Here is a 15470-nt window from a genome sequence, read left to right on the forward strand (position 1 = left end):
TTGTCCAGTTTTGGAAAACACCATTTTTGAATGAAAAATTATAGGAGGTTGTGTTCAAGATACGTTGACGTAGAACTACGCTGTAGTTTAATTCAAGTCGTTTGTTTTTTTTTATAATGCTACGAAAATTTTGAAAAAACCATTCTTTTTTTTATTATAGAATTCGTTTCATTCCTTTCTCATTATCGAATCATTTGACGATAATTGTTTGATGATTTATTCTTTTGCTCGCAGAACAATACATGCTCGAGATAAGCGCAGCTGTCATCCTTAGTGGAGAAAGTTTTGCTACAAGCGAAACCAAATCACATACAACATTTCAGAACATTTACTTTCTTGGTGACTAAATAAACGAAATAAACTCTATCTGTTAATCTCAACAACCTCGAAAAGAGTAGCACTACTTCATTATGATCAAGATTAGCGCAAATGCAATCCTAGTTGAAAGCAGTTTTGCGACTAGCACGCGAGCCCAAATAAATTAATAACTTAATATAACCTATTGAATAACTTGTTATTCCTCAAATATTTTTTGGGTGCACAACCTCAACACTCGCTTCACTATAGCGTCAGTTCAATGCATTGATGACAGAAAACAAACAATGTTAACTGCTTGGAAAAAGGCTGAATATTTGCCTCAGCAGAGATTCATTACCAATACCCTAGCGTAAATATTTCCCTACCGCTATCTCCCCTTCTTGTTTATATTTATCATAACGACTGCATAATTTGCAACACCAAACAATCATCAATCATAGCATAAAAAATAGGCGATTGTTACACCGTTACAGGACCAATGCACACGGGAGCAGATACAAATGGGGTTTTAGCGTACCGAAGATGCACTATTTTTACGTACGGGTTATGAAGCACGCACGTACGCATAAAAATATCCATATAGGGTGGCTTGAAGCAACTAAATATACACACATATCTCTGTTTTGCGCTCTTCTCAACAGAAGCCCTTTCCGTTAATATTGCTAGTCATATTGATCCATTCATAATTTAGGCTTTCTTCAGAATATTGCCTTTTCTTGGGCATTTTAGAAGTGTTCGCCTCAACACGATCAACACAGAAAAACCTTACTTCTGCTATGCGCGAAGCACATCATAAACAAACAAAAACAAACTGCAGCGCGCCAAGTGGTTGCCATAGAAATCATGTGGACGAAACAACATTAGAGAATTGGACAACTCATGATCAGAATTGAGGTCATCGAAATGCATTAATTACTTGGTTTAGCCAAGTAAATCTAATACAAATGGTGTGCAACCATGATGTTTACAATATTTGTAAGAGTTATATTCCAGTAATGGTCTGAATAGGTGCCAAATAATCATCTGGTGATTCATTGAAAGTTAGCTCAAGTGAGGGGCGCATTGACACCAATAGAACGTGGTTTTAATAATCCTTCAAAACATGTGAGTCCGTAAACATATACTATAAAACTACTGTAATTCATGAAGGAGACAATATTATTTATATGTTTTGAAACTTTCGAATACCTAATTTGACAAACGTGCGCTTAACTAGAGCATTCAAAAACGTGGACAAACCATGATCATATTTTCGACTGGACAAACCCAAATCATTTACCTTACGTCGTAAAAGAAAGAAGATTCGTTGCGGCATGAATGTTGATCGATGGAGAAGTAATGCTTACAGTAGGAGAATACCGCTCCCATAACCAAAAGTTCAAAAAATATTTTGACACCGCGCTCAGATCAGAGATTCCTCCATAATTTTCAACGTTCCTTTGGTCCCCTTTTTGTGAATCGGAACACTTCTTGTGGTTGATGAGAGTTGATCTCAAGAAAGACTCTTATGTGAGAAAACAATCGAAAACTTAGCTGAGGAAAGGTTGCAAATTGCTTGAACATCAGACGTCTTGTCTGTTGTCTGTTGTAGAACATAGATGACGGAAGTCCAAATTTTTATGTTGCTCATTGATGTATTTCCAAAATGACTTAGGATCTCTTCTAAATTTTCGTTGCGTCCCACGTAGGTATATTGCATGACATCATTTACTTGCTCTTTTGCTCTTTTCTTTTTATTTACTAACTGGATTTTAGGTCGCGCTAGAATCGTACGCACCCGTTTCCGTGGTGCTGATTCTGCGTGAACCCTTGTTTTATAATCAATACGCTATGTTGAACTTGCTCACCGGAAAATTGGCGAATAAAACAAAAACTAAAGTGGGGCCGGTTCGACCAAAGCGAAACTTATAAATTAAATAAGGGCGCTTCAGATGAACTAGTCCAGTCAGTTGTTATTCTAACTGGCGGGACTATTGAATACAAATCTGCCTCTTCATTCAACTGACTTCAATCCACATTTCTACCCCCCTAGGAACGAAATTATTACCCGCGTACGCAATCTTATTTTTATGTCCATATAAAGAGGAACGAAAACTTGATTTCTGATGCAAAAAGACGGTTTATTGTCTACCCATCGTGAACTCAAACCAACGAACTTAGACAGTTGTCAGATATGCTATAAAGGTCCTCGCGTTAGTATTAGTAAATAGCGTACAAAATAACGCACACACACTGCACGCTATTTTCTACGTGTGAGTAATTTCCGTGTACGATACAAAAAAAATCTAGCTCACCTGTAGCGTATGTCAAACCACGTTCAACTTAAATATCGATACATGCATACGTGGTACATGAGAGAGAGGAACGAATTCGTTTTGGGGGAAGTCACTTCAAAATGCAATGAAGACAATTAGACGAGGAAGAACGAAATGGGATAGTCGAGTCGTAAAGGGGGAAAGCGACTAAACGTCCGACTGACTGTTTAGTCGTTTTGGCGGAGAAACTGCGTGAATAAGCCAAAAGTCATTTCCAACTGAATACGGAGGGGAATTTTCCCATAGTCAGCTGACTATCCTCAGTTGACTATGACTATGCCGAGCCCTGGTACTAATAACTCAATCACAAATAATATTGCTTGGAGGATGGGAGACGGTTCTTATCGCCTTAATGCAGCCCTCTTGGCAGTATTAAGTCGTTGAATTTCGATGGTCTGCCACGGTTGGTGGGTAGATGAACGTCTGTTTTTCTCAGGAACGTGCCTGTCAATGAGGTAGCTTATGATGTTCGTAAAAGTTTCAACAGCGGCGTCCACGTTGTCTTTGTCCAAAATTTCATTCCAGTAATATTCAGAAGCACACTATTTATGCTACCAATGTCAGCATTTCTAAAATCGTAGTAAACGGCGATAGGAGTGACGCTGGAACTATTCGTAGAGGCTACCGGTGTCAAGCATAGTGGAGTATGATGAGGAGTCAATCCCACCAGAGGTGTTGGTGCTGCCAATAGTATTGAAGCTCCGTCAGATTTACTCACGTGCAGCTATTGCTGACAGATAATCGCTGATACAGGTGTTTATACCGCCTACGTTCTGATAATATGCATGTATGTTCCGACACTGACGTGTGCTTGAAGGCGAAGGTTCATCAGCTAGATTGAGATCCGTATTTTTGCGGTACTTGCCTTGAACAGGTGATTAGGAATCCCCTTTTTGATCATCAACAACAGGACCGGAATGACTTCGACGGCGAGATACATCAGGAAACACGACTTTATCAAGCGGACTAGGGTTTTTTTTCGAACAGGTTCATGTTCTACGATGATGAGCATGACTTCCCAAGAGCTGCTGTCTTAGTTAATGCAACCGTCGATGGAAGATACAACATCATTATTGCATCAGTTTAGTTTCCTGGCAACGTTCCGTAAACTATTGCAGAGAAATTAACAAAAACTTCATCATCGGCTGCGGTGCCAACGCTCGTCACACTGTGTGAGGGAGTACCGATATTAACAACCGAAGTGAGTGTCTTTTTGAATTTTTCTCAAATAACAAAGATATTGTTAATATAGGCAATGAATCAACGCTTACAAACGCTATCAGACAAGAAGTTTTGTAACTAAACACTGTGCAGTCCGGTAATTTCAGAGAAAATTCATAACAAGTATGTGTCGGAAGAGGCGTCTTTGTCTGATCATAGACAGGTTATTTTTGAATAGTATGGTGGCTTGACACTATATCCTAAAAAACACAATTGGGAATGATATTCCCTTGAATTCAAACCAAAAACTTTCAATACAGGAATATGATTCGGTGCTCTCTTGTTTCTGAATTTGGTACACTCCGTACCAAGAGAGAATACGCGTTTGTTATAAACGCGCGCTGATGAAAATTGAACAAAAGCGCAGCGCAGCGTATGTTTTCTGAAGACTGCTCACTGCTGAAGACTCACTACCCTGCATCTACATCTTCTAATTATGATCCTAGTTCTAGCTATAAGAGAGGCATAGGACGCTCTCGAAGGTGTTTCGCAGGACCTGAAACCTGCAAAAGAGGTCGCAAACATAATGGTTGGATTGGTTTTCACGAGGACCAGAGAAAAAACGCCGTGAAATCCTTTGTACCTCAAAAATCTGTAGGTGCGGATGGGTTTCTCCAGCCTTTATTCAGAATAGAGAATCAAATCTAATTCTATCTCTCATCAAGATTTTAAAGGCAAATCTCATACTGGAGCACATCTATTCGATATAAAAGAGTTTTAGTTCCAAAAACGCTTCCTATGCTATGAAAGATGAAATTGAAGTTCATCGGATGACTCGAATGAGTTGGTTGTTACCTTCGAACAGGCGTATCGTCGGTTGTAGATGGCTTTGTAAAATAATGCAGAAAGTTTTGGGCGTGCAACTTATTTCGTTCCGTTTCCACATAATAACTCAAGGTGCCAGTGAAGTGTGAAGTGTCGACATCTGTCAACCAAATATTGTTTACAAGACTTTGAATTTTGCGCAACAAGTTCAATTTTAACTGCGTTTAGAATGTCAAGCTTTGTTGTAAATTAGCACCATTAGGGGAAGTTATGAATTTCTGTTTCCATTGGAAAAATGCTTGTAGAAGTTCATAGTGACTTTCTACCATCAAATCTGGTTCACCCGCCATATAGTTCAGACCATGCCCCTTCCGACTACTATTTGTTTTGATCGTTGCAGAACGCTTTGAGTGGACTACGTTAGAACAAAGTATCAACAATTGGCTGGATTCATTCTTGGCTTCAAAAGATGAACGAATTAAGTTGCACATATCAGATGAGATTGTAAAATACAAAGCGAGATTGGCGGTTCAAGGGTATAGTTAGCAATATGACTTTGACTATGATAAAGTGATAAGACAACCTATCCTAGCTGTGGCAGTCGTCGTTGAATGTTACTAGAGCATTTGGATGCTGAACTCGCTTATCTGCACTTCATGTCACCTAGGTGGTGGACCCCACACGTTTCGAAAACCCGTGACAAAAAGGAGCTACATTAAATCACTATGAAGAAAAAAATATAGATATGTTCCACATTTACCTGTATTTGTGCTTTGTAAATGTAGTTCGGGCTAGTAAATTGCGTCTTCTTGCCAACGATTTCAGCGAAGATAATATTCTGCTCGAATAAGAACACGTGCAACTCTTTTGACTTCTGGCTGTTGTATGAGTTTTTATCACTATTACTGGCACCTTCGACACAGTAAAGTGGGCCGTGCAGTAACAGCTTACCCTGTGCCGTTATTTTACCCTATTAGTGAAAAAACGAATATGTATTGCACATACAAATTATCCGTAGCGTACTCATGAACTTACCTCGAATTTTTGCAACCGACCTACATCCATCATATCGTTGGCTGCCTTAGGAACTACTCGCATTATATGCATTGCGTCTTTTAATCCTGGTATCTCTTCGGCCAAACCGGCCCTCTGAGTATGCTTCAGGATATCTTTCAACAATAATTCGTACTTCATTATTCTTTGGACAGGTTTTATGAGCATATCTCCTAACTAGAAAGAAAACAGAATCATGTTACGATCAAAATAAATGTTGAAATCACACCAAATTACTTACACATAATTTATATTTCAACATTAAGCGTAACTCATCAAAATAAGCTAGATGTTCCTGCACAATGTGCTCAGAAACCGGTTTGTTCTGGCAATAAACAACGTACATGTGTAGTTTCCGTTCGCTTCGCTTTATCAGTGGCCCGAGTTCGTGTGGACTCAGCAAACATTTTTGCAACGATTTCAAAAAATAACTACGAAAACAAAATGAGACCAAAATATATTGTTGTTAGAACACAAATGTTTTCATTTTATTGCTTACTCTCGATGCCACTCATGAATTGCTTCTATATTCCCGAATACCATCCTTTCTTTGCCTCCTTTCAGATCCTCAGGGATCGGCACAATGCTGTTTGGATTTCGAATCTCGGCAATATAGCTAAAATGAGGAGAATATAATTACTATTAATGAAAACAGAAGATTCCATGGCAGCTTTTTGATATTGAGATTATGGAACACAAGAAATCAATAAATGTCAGTATAACACTAGAACTATCAGAACATGTATTCCATGAAATCCAGATGTGATTCTAAAAGAAATTGAAAAGTTACAGTTATATCCAATCAACAACTATTTGAACGGGCTCTGTAGTTCTGGTGCTTATCTATTTTATTCATGTGTTTCTATTTCAAGTTATTCTCAATAAACAATAAACTAAATGGAATTGAGAAAATGCTTTTTGCACGGTTAACTAATTTATTGCAAGTGAATTAAACGTTAACGTTTGCGTTCCCGTGCTTACATATGTTTTGACAAAATACTACAAAACGGTTGAATTTAACTCATCATTTCCATTTCGATGCAATTATCAAGAATATAAATGTAATAGAAAGTTGACGTAGGAATGTGATTGTTCTAAAAAAATATTTAGAATTTTGCTTTTGTAATCGTTGAGAAATTCATAGATTTAACAAATTGTCATGTTTTTAATTTCGGAACACTACCATCATCGAAAAAAAAAGGAATTTAGTCATGAAAAGCAATGTAAATATGAAAACTTCAAATGGCTTCAATTGTATCCGTCGATAAACTCATAATAGCGTTTGATACTCCCTTCCTTGTTTGGTCTATAGAGACTTCAAACTTTTGCAGTTCATTCGCTTCTAGGCCTGAGAAGGGACCTTGTAGAAAGAAAAACTCTACTCCATAACTGCTCTGTCCCCTGTCTTAATAAAGACAATCCATTTCCGCTCGACGGTCGCCGGCAACGATGTTGCTCCGAAGACGACCAAACGAGAAGTGCCATTGGATCCACTTCTCGAAGGCTTATATGAATGATTTTCTGTATACCAATTACTATCTCTAGATCTTGATTTTTCAAAGACCGACAGGTCTCTATCCATTTCCATTTCGATGCAATTATCAAGCATATGATATAGAAGTTTGGCGTATGACTGTGATTGTTCTAAAAAAATATTTTGAATTTTGTTCTTTCAATCGTAGAGAAATTCATAGATTTAACAAACTTGACATTCAAAATAGTGGACCTGAAAAGAGCCGTTTGGTACATGGATTAGTATCTTCCAAACGAGTTGTAAGAGTTGAAGTGGTATACAGATTCCGGAACCATTAGACAAAGAAGAATTGTCAAGTGGTTTTGGGGAAGTGAAGCGGGTGACAAGATTAAAATTTCTAAATACGGATGAATAATTGATCAGTGAGCGAATCTGAAATTTCAGAGGAATTTACACTATTGATTTTATCAGGGCATATTTTTTCCACTAAAATGTATGTATGAGGTGATCTTTGTTTTCGCCATTCAATAGAATACATTCAGAGCAACGTGTGGGATTAAATACGTGTAATGTCGTAATGAAGCGCATTAAAAACTTTTTTTTTTGTTTGAATAGACGTGCTGTAATGTCTGAAAATACATTGCCTTTTGGACTGGCAACAGCAAAGGCTGTGTCGGCGTTGCTCACCATAGCGTATCGTAGGTAAATGTATTCTTCCTCATGCCGCTCATGTTTATTGTGTCGTAGGAATCGCGTAGGAGAACGTCGGCCAAGAATTGTTGGTGCAGCCTACGACATCGTAGAAACACATTGTCCTGGTCTCGTCGAATCGTCACACGACATTCACAAAAATCTATCGAACTCTCACAAACAAGAAAGTTGTTTCATCTCTTCTAACCGCATATTCATAAATATTAATTCAAAATGAAAACTTACGGTTTATAATGAATGAAGTACCTGTGGCCGGATCTCGTTGTTTAATATTTATGCAATATTAAATATTAAATATGCGCATTGGATCTGCACACGTGTTCTCCTGTTGTTGCTTTATCAGAATTGATGTGAGTGATTGAGTGATTGTCATTTTGCGAAATTTTCACCCTCCTACCTCCGTTCCCTATATTTCAATCGTATTACTACAAATACCACAACTACCTACTAGTTGTAGTAATTGTAGTAGTTGTAGTAAATGTAGTAGTAGCTGCTGCGATCGCCTACTACTCAACCGAGTGGAAACATCAGGATCCAGCGTCAGTAATACACCTGAAGGAATAATTGAGACTTTGCAAAGTCAACTCTTCGTTCGCGCCAAAGTCCAGCAGTGGTGTTTGACTTAGGAAGGATGGCTGAACAGAGATATTCCATCCTGAATAAGATCATGACGTAAATCAAAGAACTCGATACCTTCCTGCAGAACAATCCCAACGTCTAACAAAGAGACCAAGTCCAGAAAATCCCACCCGGGGGCAAGCAACGCCAAAGATCCCTTGAATTAGTTCGGAAAAATGGAATAAGGATTCGTTAGCAGAAGAAGAGCTGCCCAAAGAACGGAAGAATGACCAGAAAGACAACAACGAATAGGGCGATAGTGAAGACCTGGGCGAGTGGCGACTGAGACGACCAGAGAAGCATGGTCATAAAAAACAAAAAGCTAGAGAAGGAGAAGAAGGAGTGAATGGAAAAGAGAAGGTGACAGGAGAACAGCTTCTGCTGCTTTTCAGATAAAACAGCAAAACACGACTGTCTCGTATTCATCGCGAGGCAGGAGGGATGAATCTGGGACTTCTTCAGCTAATTTCGAAGCTGAAGAAAAAAATTATACGTTAATAACACAGCCATCTTGATGTTAAAACATATCTTGATATTAAAGCATATCTACTTCAGGTGAGTTTCAGGGAAAGCTTTACATGCGACAATCCTCTGGGTTTGTAGAGGCGCGGAAGCAAAATCTAGTTTGTCGTCTCAAGCACAATATTTACGGCCTGGAACAGAGTGCTTCTAAAATCTATATATATATGAAAATGGAGTGATGTCTGTCTGTCTGTCTGATTCTTATAGACTCGGAAACTACTGAACCGATCGACATGAAAATTGGTATGTAGGGGTTTTTGGGGCCGGGAAAGGTTTTCGTGATATTTTGAGACCCCTCCCCCCTCTCTAAGGGGGGGCTGCCATACAAATGAAACACAAATTTCTGCATTACTCGGAAATTAACCAAGCAAACGAAACCAAAGTTGGCATGTGAAAGTTTTAGGGTGCAATAAATGTCTCTATGATGGTTAGACAGTCCTTCCCCCACTCAAAGGGGGGGCTGCCATACAAATGAAACACAAATTTCTGCATTACTCGAGAATTAATCAAGCAAATGAAACCAAATTTGGCATGAGGAGGTTTTAGGATGCAATAAATGTTTCTATGGTGATAAGATACTCCTTCCCCCTCTCTTAGAGGGGGCTGTCATACAAATGAAACACAATTTTTTGCATTACTCGGAAATTAATCAATCAAACGAAACCAAAGTTGGCATGTGAAAGTTTTAGGGTGCAATAAATGTTTCTATGATGGTTAGACAGTCCTTCCCCCACTCAAAGGGGGGGCTGCCATACAAATGAAACACAAATTTCTGCATTACTCGAGAATTAATCAAGCAAATGAAACCAAATTTGGCATGTGGAGGTTTTAGGATGCAATAAATGTTTCTATGGTGTTAAGATACTCCTTCCCCCTCTCTTAGAGGGGGCTGCCGTACAAATGAAACACAAATTTTTGCATTACCCGAGAATTAATCAAGCAAATTAAACCAAATTAGGCATATGGAAACTTTAGGGTGCAATGAATGTTTCTATGGTGGTTAGATACCCCTCCCCCCTCTCTTAGGGGTGGCTGCCATACAAATAAAACACAAATTTCTGCATTACTCGAGAATTAATCAAGTAAATGGGCGGGACGAAGTTTGCCGGGTTAGCTAGTATTTAATAAATTCACCGTGTCAATCGGACAGTTTATAACGGCTCCAGAATAAAAATTCTCTGTAGCAGGTTGTTGAAAAAAAACGAAATTGCATTCAATCAGAACAAACCATGAACTAACAAATGGCATCGAAGGATAGTGATCGTTTTCTCCAAAAACATAGTTTTTCTTATTCGAATATTTATCAGATTTTTCTGTTTTGGACAGCTCTTAGAAACAGTTATCGTCGGGATCTGGTAAATTAAACGGCCAAAGGGCTGCCCTGAAATGTAAAACCGTGTTAAGAAGGCTGACCTGCATTTTTCATAATTGCGTTCAGCCATAACGAACCAAGTGGAATGCATTTTTCAAAATTGGATTCAGCCATAATGAACTCACTAGGTGCATTTTCAAGTCAATTTATTTTCATTTATTGGGATATTATATTGTCAAAAACAGCAAAAATGAGTCAATATACATACTATTCATGGAATTAGTCAAGACTCGTTACAAAATTACTAATGTGTTTTATAATGACATAATTAATAGTTAGTTAATATTAATAAGTTAACATGTTAATAGTTAGCATGTAGCATGAAGTTCCCTTATATCAGCCAGTGCATAATTTCACCCACTTGACAGAAAATACTGTTTTTCACACTAGCTATTTCTTCTGATAAATTATGTTTGTGCATACTTGTAAAACTATAATTATTTGGAAAATTGGCAACAAAGTACTATTAGTTAAGCTCAACGATATAAAGTTCAGCTATTAAAGGGTGTGTCACATCAAATTGCATCACGGAAAAAACGCTGTAGAAATTCGCCCAGTAGACCGATCCTTTTGAAAATTTTAGACAGTAAAATAAAAACTATTAAACAGCTTTTGGCATTTTCTTTTTATTTATACTTCGAGCCCAAGCCCGTATGCTCGCACCTTCCTCTTTACCCCGTCCATAAGGTTCTGTACAACGTCAGGTTGTAGTTTTTTTTGAACAGAAATCCATTTTCTCTTGAAGTCCGCCTCCGATTTGACAACTTTTGGGTTCTTCCGGAGGGCCTGCTTCATAATCGTCCAATATCTCTCTATTGGGCGAAGCTCCGGCGCGTTGGACGGGTTCATTTCCTTTGGCACGAAGGTGACCCCGTTGGCTTCGTACCACTCCAACACGTCCTTTGAATAGTGGCACGAAGCGAGATCCGGCCAGAAGATGGTCGGGCCCTCGTGCTGCTTCAATAGTGGTAGTAAGCGCTTCTGTAGGCACTCCTTAAGGTAAACCTGCCCGTTTACCGTGCCGGTCATCACGAAGGGGGCGCTCCGCTTTCCGCAAGAGCAGATCGCTTGCCACACCATGTACTTTTTGGCAAACTTGGATAGTTTCTGCTTGCGAATCTCCTCCGGAACGCTGAATTTGTCCTCTGCGGAGAAGAACAACAGGCCCGGCAGCTGACGAAAGTCCGCTTTGACGTAGGTTTCGTCGTCCCTTACCAGGCAATGCGGCTTCGTCAGCATTTCGGTGTACAGCTTCCGGGCTCGCGTCTTCCCCACCATGTTTTGCCTTTCGTCGCGGTTAGGAGCCTTCTGAACCTTGTATGTACGCAGGCCCTCCCGCTGCTTGGTCCGCTGGACGAATGAACTTGACAAATTCAGCTTATTGGCGACATCCCGGACCGAACTTCTCGGATCCCGTCTAAACTGCTTAACTACGCGCTTGTGATCTTTTTCACTGACGGAGCATCCATTTTTGCCGTTCTTCACCTTCCGGTCGATGGTTAGGTTCTCGAAGTATCGTTTTAGTACTCTGCTGACCGTGGATTGGACGATTCCCAGCATCTTACCGATGTCCCGATGTGACAACTCCGGATTCTCGAAATGAGTGCACAGGATTAATTCACGACGCTCTTTTTCGTTCGACGACATTTTTCCAAATTTACGAAAAATTTACAGTGAAGCATGGCCAACGTGATCTATACACTCTTATCTGATTATAAGCGAAAGCTGAAGATATAATTCCTAAAAATTAAATTTCTACAGCGTTTTTTCCGTTCGTCGACCTGTCATCCGCCATTTTTGTTGTTTTTCTTATAGCGAATTCGTTTTTAAAACTGAGTCAGTGCCAAACTGACTCTGTAATAAAAAAACGTTTTCAGTTTCACGAATGCGTTGGTTTGTTGGTGTAGGGCCAAGTGCAGTGTAAACATATAAAAGTTTGAATGAAAATTTGTACTTCATATTGTTCGATTATCTAACACATGTAGTTCTGACACTCACTTAACCATTTGTCGATGCATTTCCTGTTTGTTCCACAAATAATTACTATTATAATATAAAATCATCATTAGACACAGTTTTCGTTCAATATGTTTCTGCGATATCGGAAAAATCCTCTTATTTAATCACATAAAATAAATATTCGATACGTTAAAGTAAATTTTCATTCATAATTTTGATTTTGAAATTTATTCCACCTGAATATCCATCATTATTTTCACCTCCCAATGAAAGCACACGTAGCTTAATGCCGTCTACTCGAATATACTCTTCAAATTCAGAATCCGAATTGGATTACGCTTCCAATAATACAAAAGCAAAAGCAGCAGGTTTTCCATTTTCATAGTCTTTATTTTTAGATTTTCCAAAATAATATTCGGAACTTGACAGTTCAGTATAGTTGTATTGGTGAAACCGAGTGCCAACCCGTGAAACATCTCAGTGCGAAACTAACAGTTTTCGGGGCGAACTAGTGCGACACTGAGTGCGAAACTGAGTGAATAAAAAAACGTTTTGACAGCAGTTAGTGCGGCACTGGGGTTGAAACTGAACAAAAACGAATTCGCTATTAGCAAAGTGGCTAGGAGCATTGTCCACAGTTGTCATCAATTTACAAAGTGTAAACGATTGATAACCCCACAAAGTAATAAAAAATGAACGATACAGGTACGCTGCATTGATTTAATAGTTTTTTCATATCTTTTCATTGCAATATCGACCAAAATAAACATGGCTGAAACAAGGACACCCATATTTCTAATTGTTTTTCATTCCACCCAACAGATTTCAGTTATTATATTGCGATGAGTAAAACAAATGCCGGCCACAAACACATGCAATAGGTTAGGTCGAAAATAGCAGACGCTGTGAAAATGGCGAGAACCGGATTTTCGAAAGCACGGAATTCCGTATTCAACACTGCGCGAGAAGGTCTTGGGAAAGTATTCCAGACCACGTCCTGGAAAAGCAACCGTTCTCGATGTCACAGAAGGACGAATAGTTGAATGGCTGTTAGCCGAAACAAAAGCTGGATTCCCCGTGAACACAAAGACATTACTGTTAAGTGTAGCACATTAAGTGAGAAAATCAACTCGTTCCAATCCATTCGTATTTGGATCAATGGGTTTATTAAACGGCATCGAGGAATATTGAAGCGGGTGCCAAGCGTATCGTATCGTGCAGCTATTTCCATGCAACAAATCAGGAGCCTGTTTCACGAATTCCATGAGTATTTCGAAGAAGAAGCGCTGGCCAATGTGTTGAAATTTTCGGAAAAGATGTTCAATTTGGATGAAACAGCAGTATGTACAATACCTACAAAGAAACTGGTTATAGCTGGTTCCGGCCAAAAAAACGTCAAGATAGTTACACCGATCGAGAATCTTACACTGCCCTGATTTGTGGTAACACAGCCGTGCAGTTAGCGGCAACGTTGATTCTACACCCGTACAAATCCAGGATTCCAAAAGAATTCTGACAGAGCTTGACCGAAAGCTAGGCCGCAGCAAAAACGGGATCGGGTTGGATGTCCCGGATTGTTCCTGTTTCTCAAGGATGTTTTGTACCCTTGGCTTGTCCAGCAGAAAATAAAGTTCCCTATTACTCTCTTTCAAAATTGACATAAGTCAATGAGACGATGCTGCTATGCACGAAGAAAAAACATAATCCTGGTTCATCTGCCACAAAATTCCACTCAAATCATTTAGATGCTGGACGTCATCTTTTTCAAAACACTCAAAAGCTGTGGATAGAATGACGAACCTACAATCGACATTGATCAACGGTTTCCGGCGATGTGGATTGTATACGTTAGCTCCTGGTGCTGTTAATTATTCAGGTCTTATTGGAAAATCCAGTAAAGCATCTTCATCACAAGCTGTGTTGCCAATACATAAACGACATATTACTACCATAATTCATTCGATTATTGATTTCGACTCATTTAACTTGTTTACAACATAAATCATTATCGAATCTACTATTTAAAACAATTCATTATTATATTAATTTGATTATTGGAATTAGGAACACCAATTAACGGAATTAGGAAAATGACGTTTTTGCCGGTTGGAATTAGGACCAAAAGGTGTTTGAAAACAGCTCATCGGTATGTTTATCAGTAGTGGAACAAATACCAAGCAAGTAGCACAATTAAGAACATTATATACGCGTAAGCAGTAATTTTTATAGTACACAAACGTTGAATATTGCTATAGCTGAGCGGTATATGGGTACTTCACGGTACAGGTCGGACTCGATTATATATAGTCGACCATTTTTTTTCAACAATTATTTAAATTCTATAATAGAATTTAGAATTTAAATTAAATTCTATACATAATCAAATCTCAAGAAAACAATTTTTTCATTAATGTATGAATGTCAACCATTAATAGAAAAATAGCTTTTTTGTGATTAGATTATGTATTGGATTCGAAAATTAACGTTGAAAGTGAAATTGCGATTATATATAATCGAGTCCGACCTGTACTTGGATTTGCAACTTTTGCTCTGACTGCAAAGAGAGTAGAGTTTTGCATGTTTAGTAGCCATATAATGTTGCTTTTCACTTTCTTGAAGATTTGAATCCAAAATTGTCGAAGATGTTTATTTGAGAAAGTCTTGGTTATGGCAAATCTAGGTGACATTTTTTAACTTGGTTCACTTTGGCTGATCTTTTTATTTTCTTCGATCATATCATTTTGAAATTGGAAAGAAATGTTACTTTTGAATCTATTAAAGACGTCTCGTATTCTCACAAGTAGAACGTGAATTCGTCGGCGTGTTTCAAAAAACGTAAACATGTCGAGCCTCAATTTTGGAAGAAATACCTTCGTAATGGTAAAAGACATGCAGGCAAATATACATCAACACCGATTCAAGCCGATTATGTCTGTGGTTGCCAAAAAAATGCCTTTTGAGCAAACGTCTGGTAATTTTACGAAAAAGCCTCGTGGGAAACATCACGACCTAGATGATCCTTTATTTTTAATTACACTTGAGGAAAACATCAGGAGGCCCTTCACCTTTTTTGGTCAAACCAAAATGGAACTTTTACATCCATTACATACAACACTGAACTGAAAACTATATTCTTTAATTT

General features: G+C 38.6%; 1 protein-coding gene across 5 annotated transcripts in view; it reads right to left on the reverse strand.

The window, feature by feature from the left end:
• Positions 1–15470, reverse strand: part of LOC129771361 (triple functional domain protein) — a 143784-nt gene that overhangs the window by 7272 nt on the left and 121042 nt on the right. For all 5 annotated transcript variants that reach the window (XM_055774919.1, XM_055774920.1, XM_055774923.1 and 2 more), the window contains exons 12-15: positions 6172–6288; positions 5914–6103; positions 5655–5849; positions 5380–5589 (exon numbers count right to left, since the gene is read on the reverse strand). In XM_055774919.1, the coding sequence (XP_055630894.1) occupies positions 5380–5589; positions 5655–5849; positions 5914–6103; positions 6172–6288 (712 nt within the window). The remainder of the gene's footprint in view (positions 1–5379; positions 5590–5654; positions 5850–5913; positions 6104–6171; positions 6289–15470) is intronic.

The sequence above is a fragment of the Toxorhynchites rutilus genome, chromosome 2, assembly GCF_029784135.1.
Source record: "Toxorhynchites rutilus septentrionalis strain SRP chromosome 2, ASM2978413v1, whole genome shotgun sequence".
NCBI classification, from domain to species: Eukaryota; Metazoa; Arthropoda; class Insecta; order Diptera; family Culicidae; genus Toxorhynchites; species Toxorhynchites rutilus.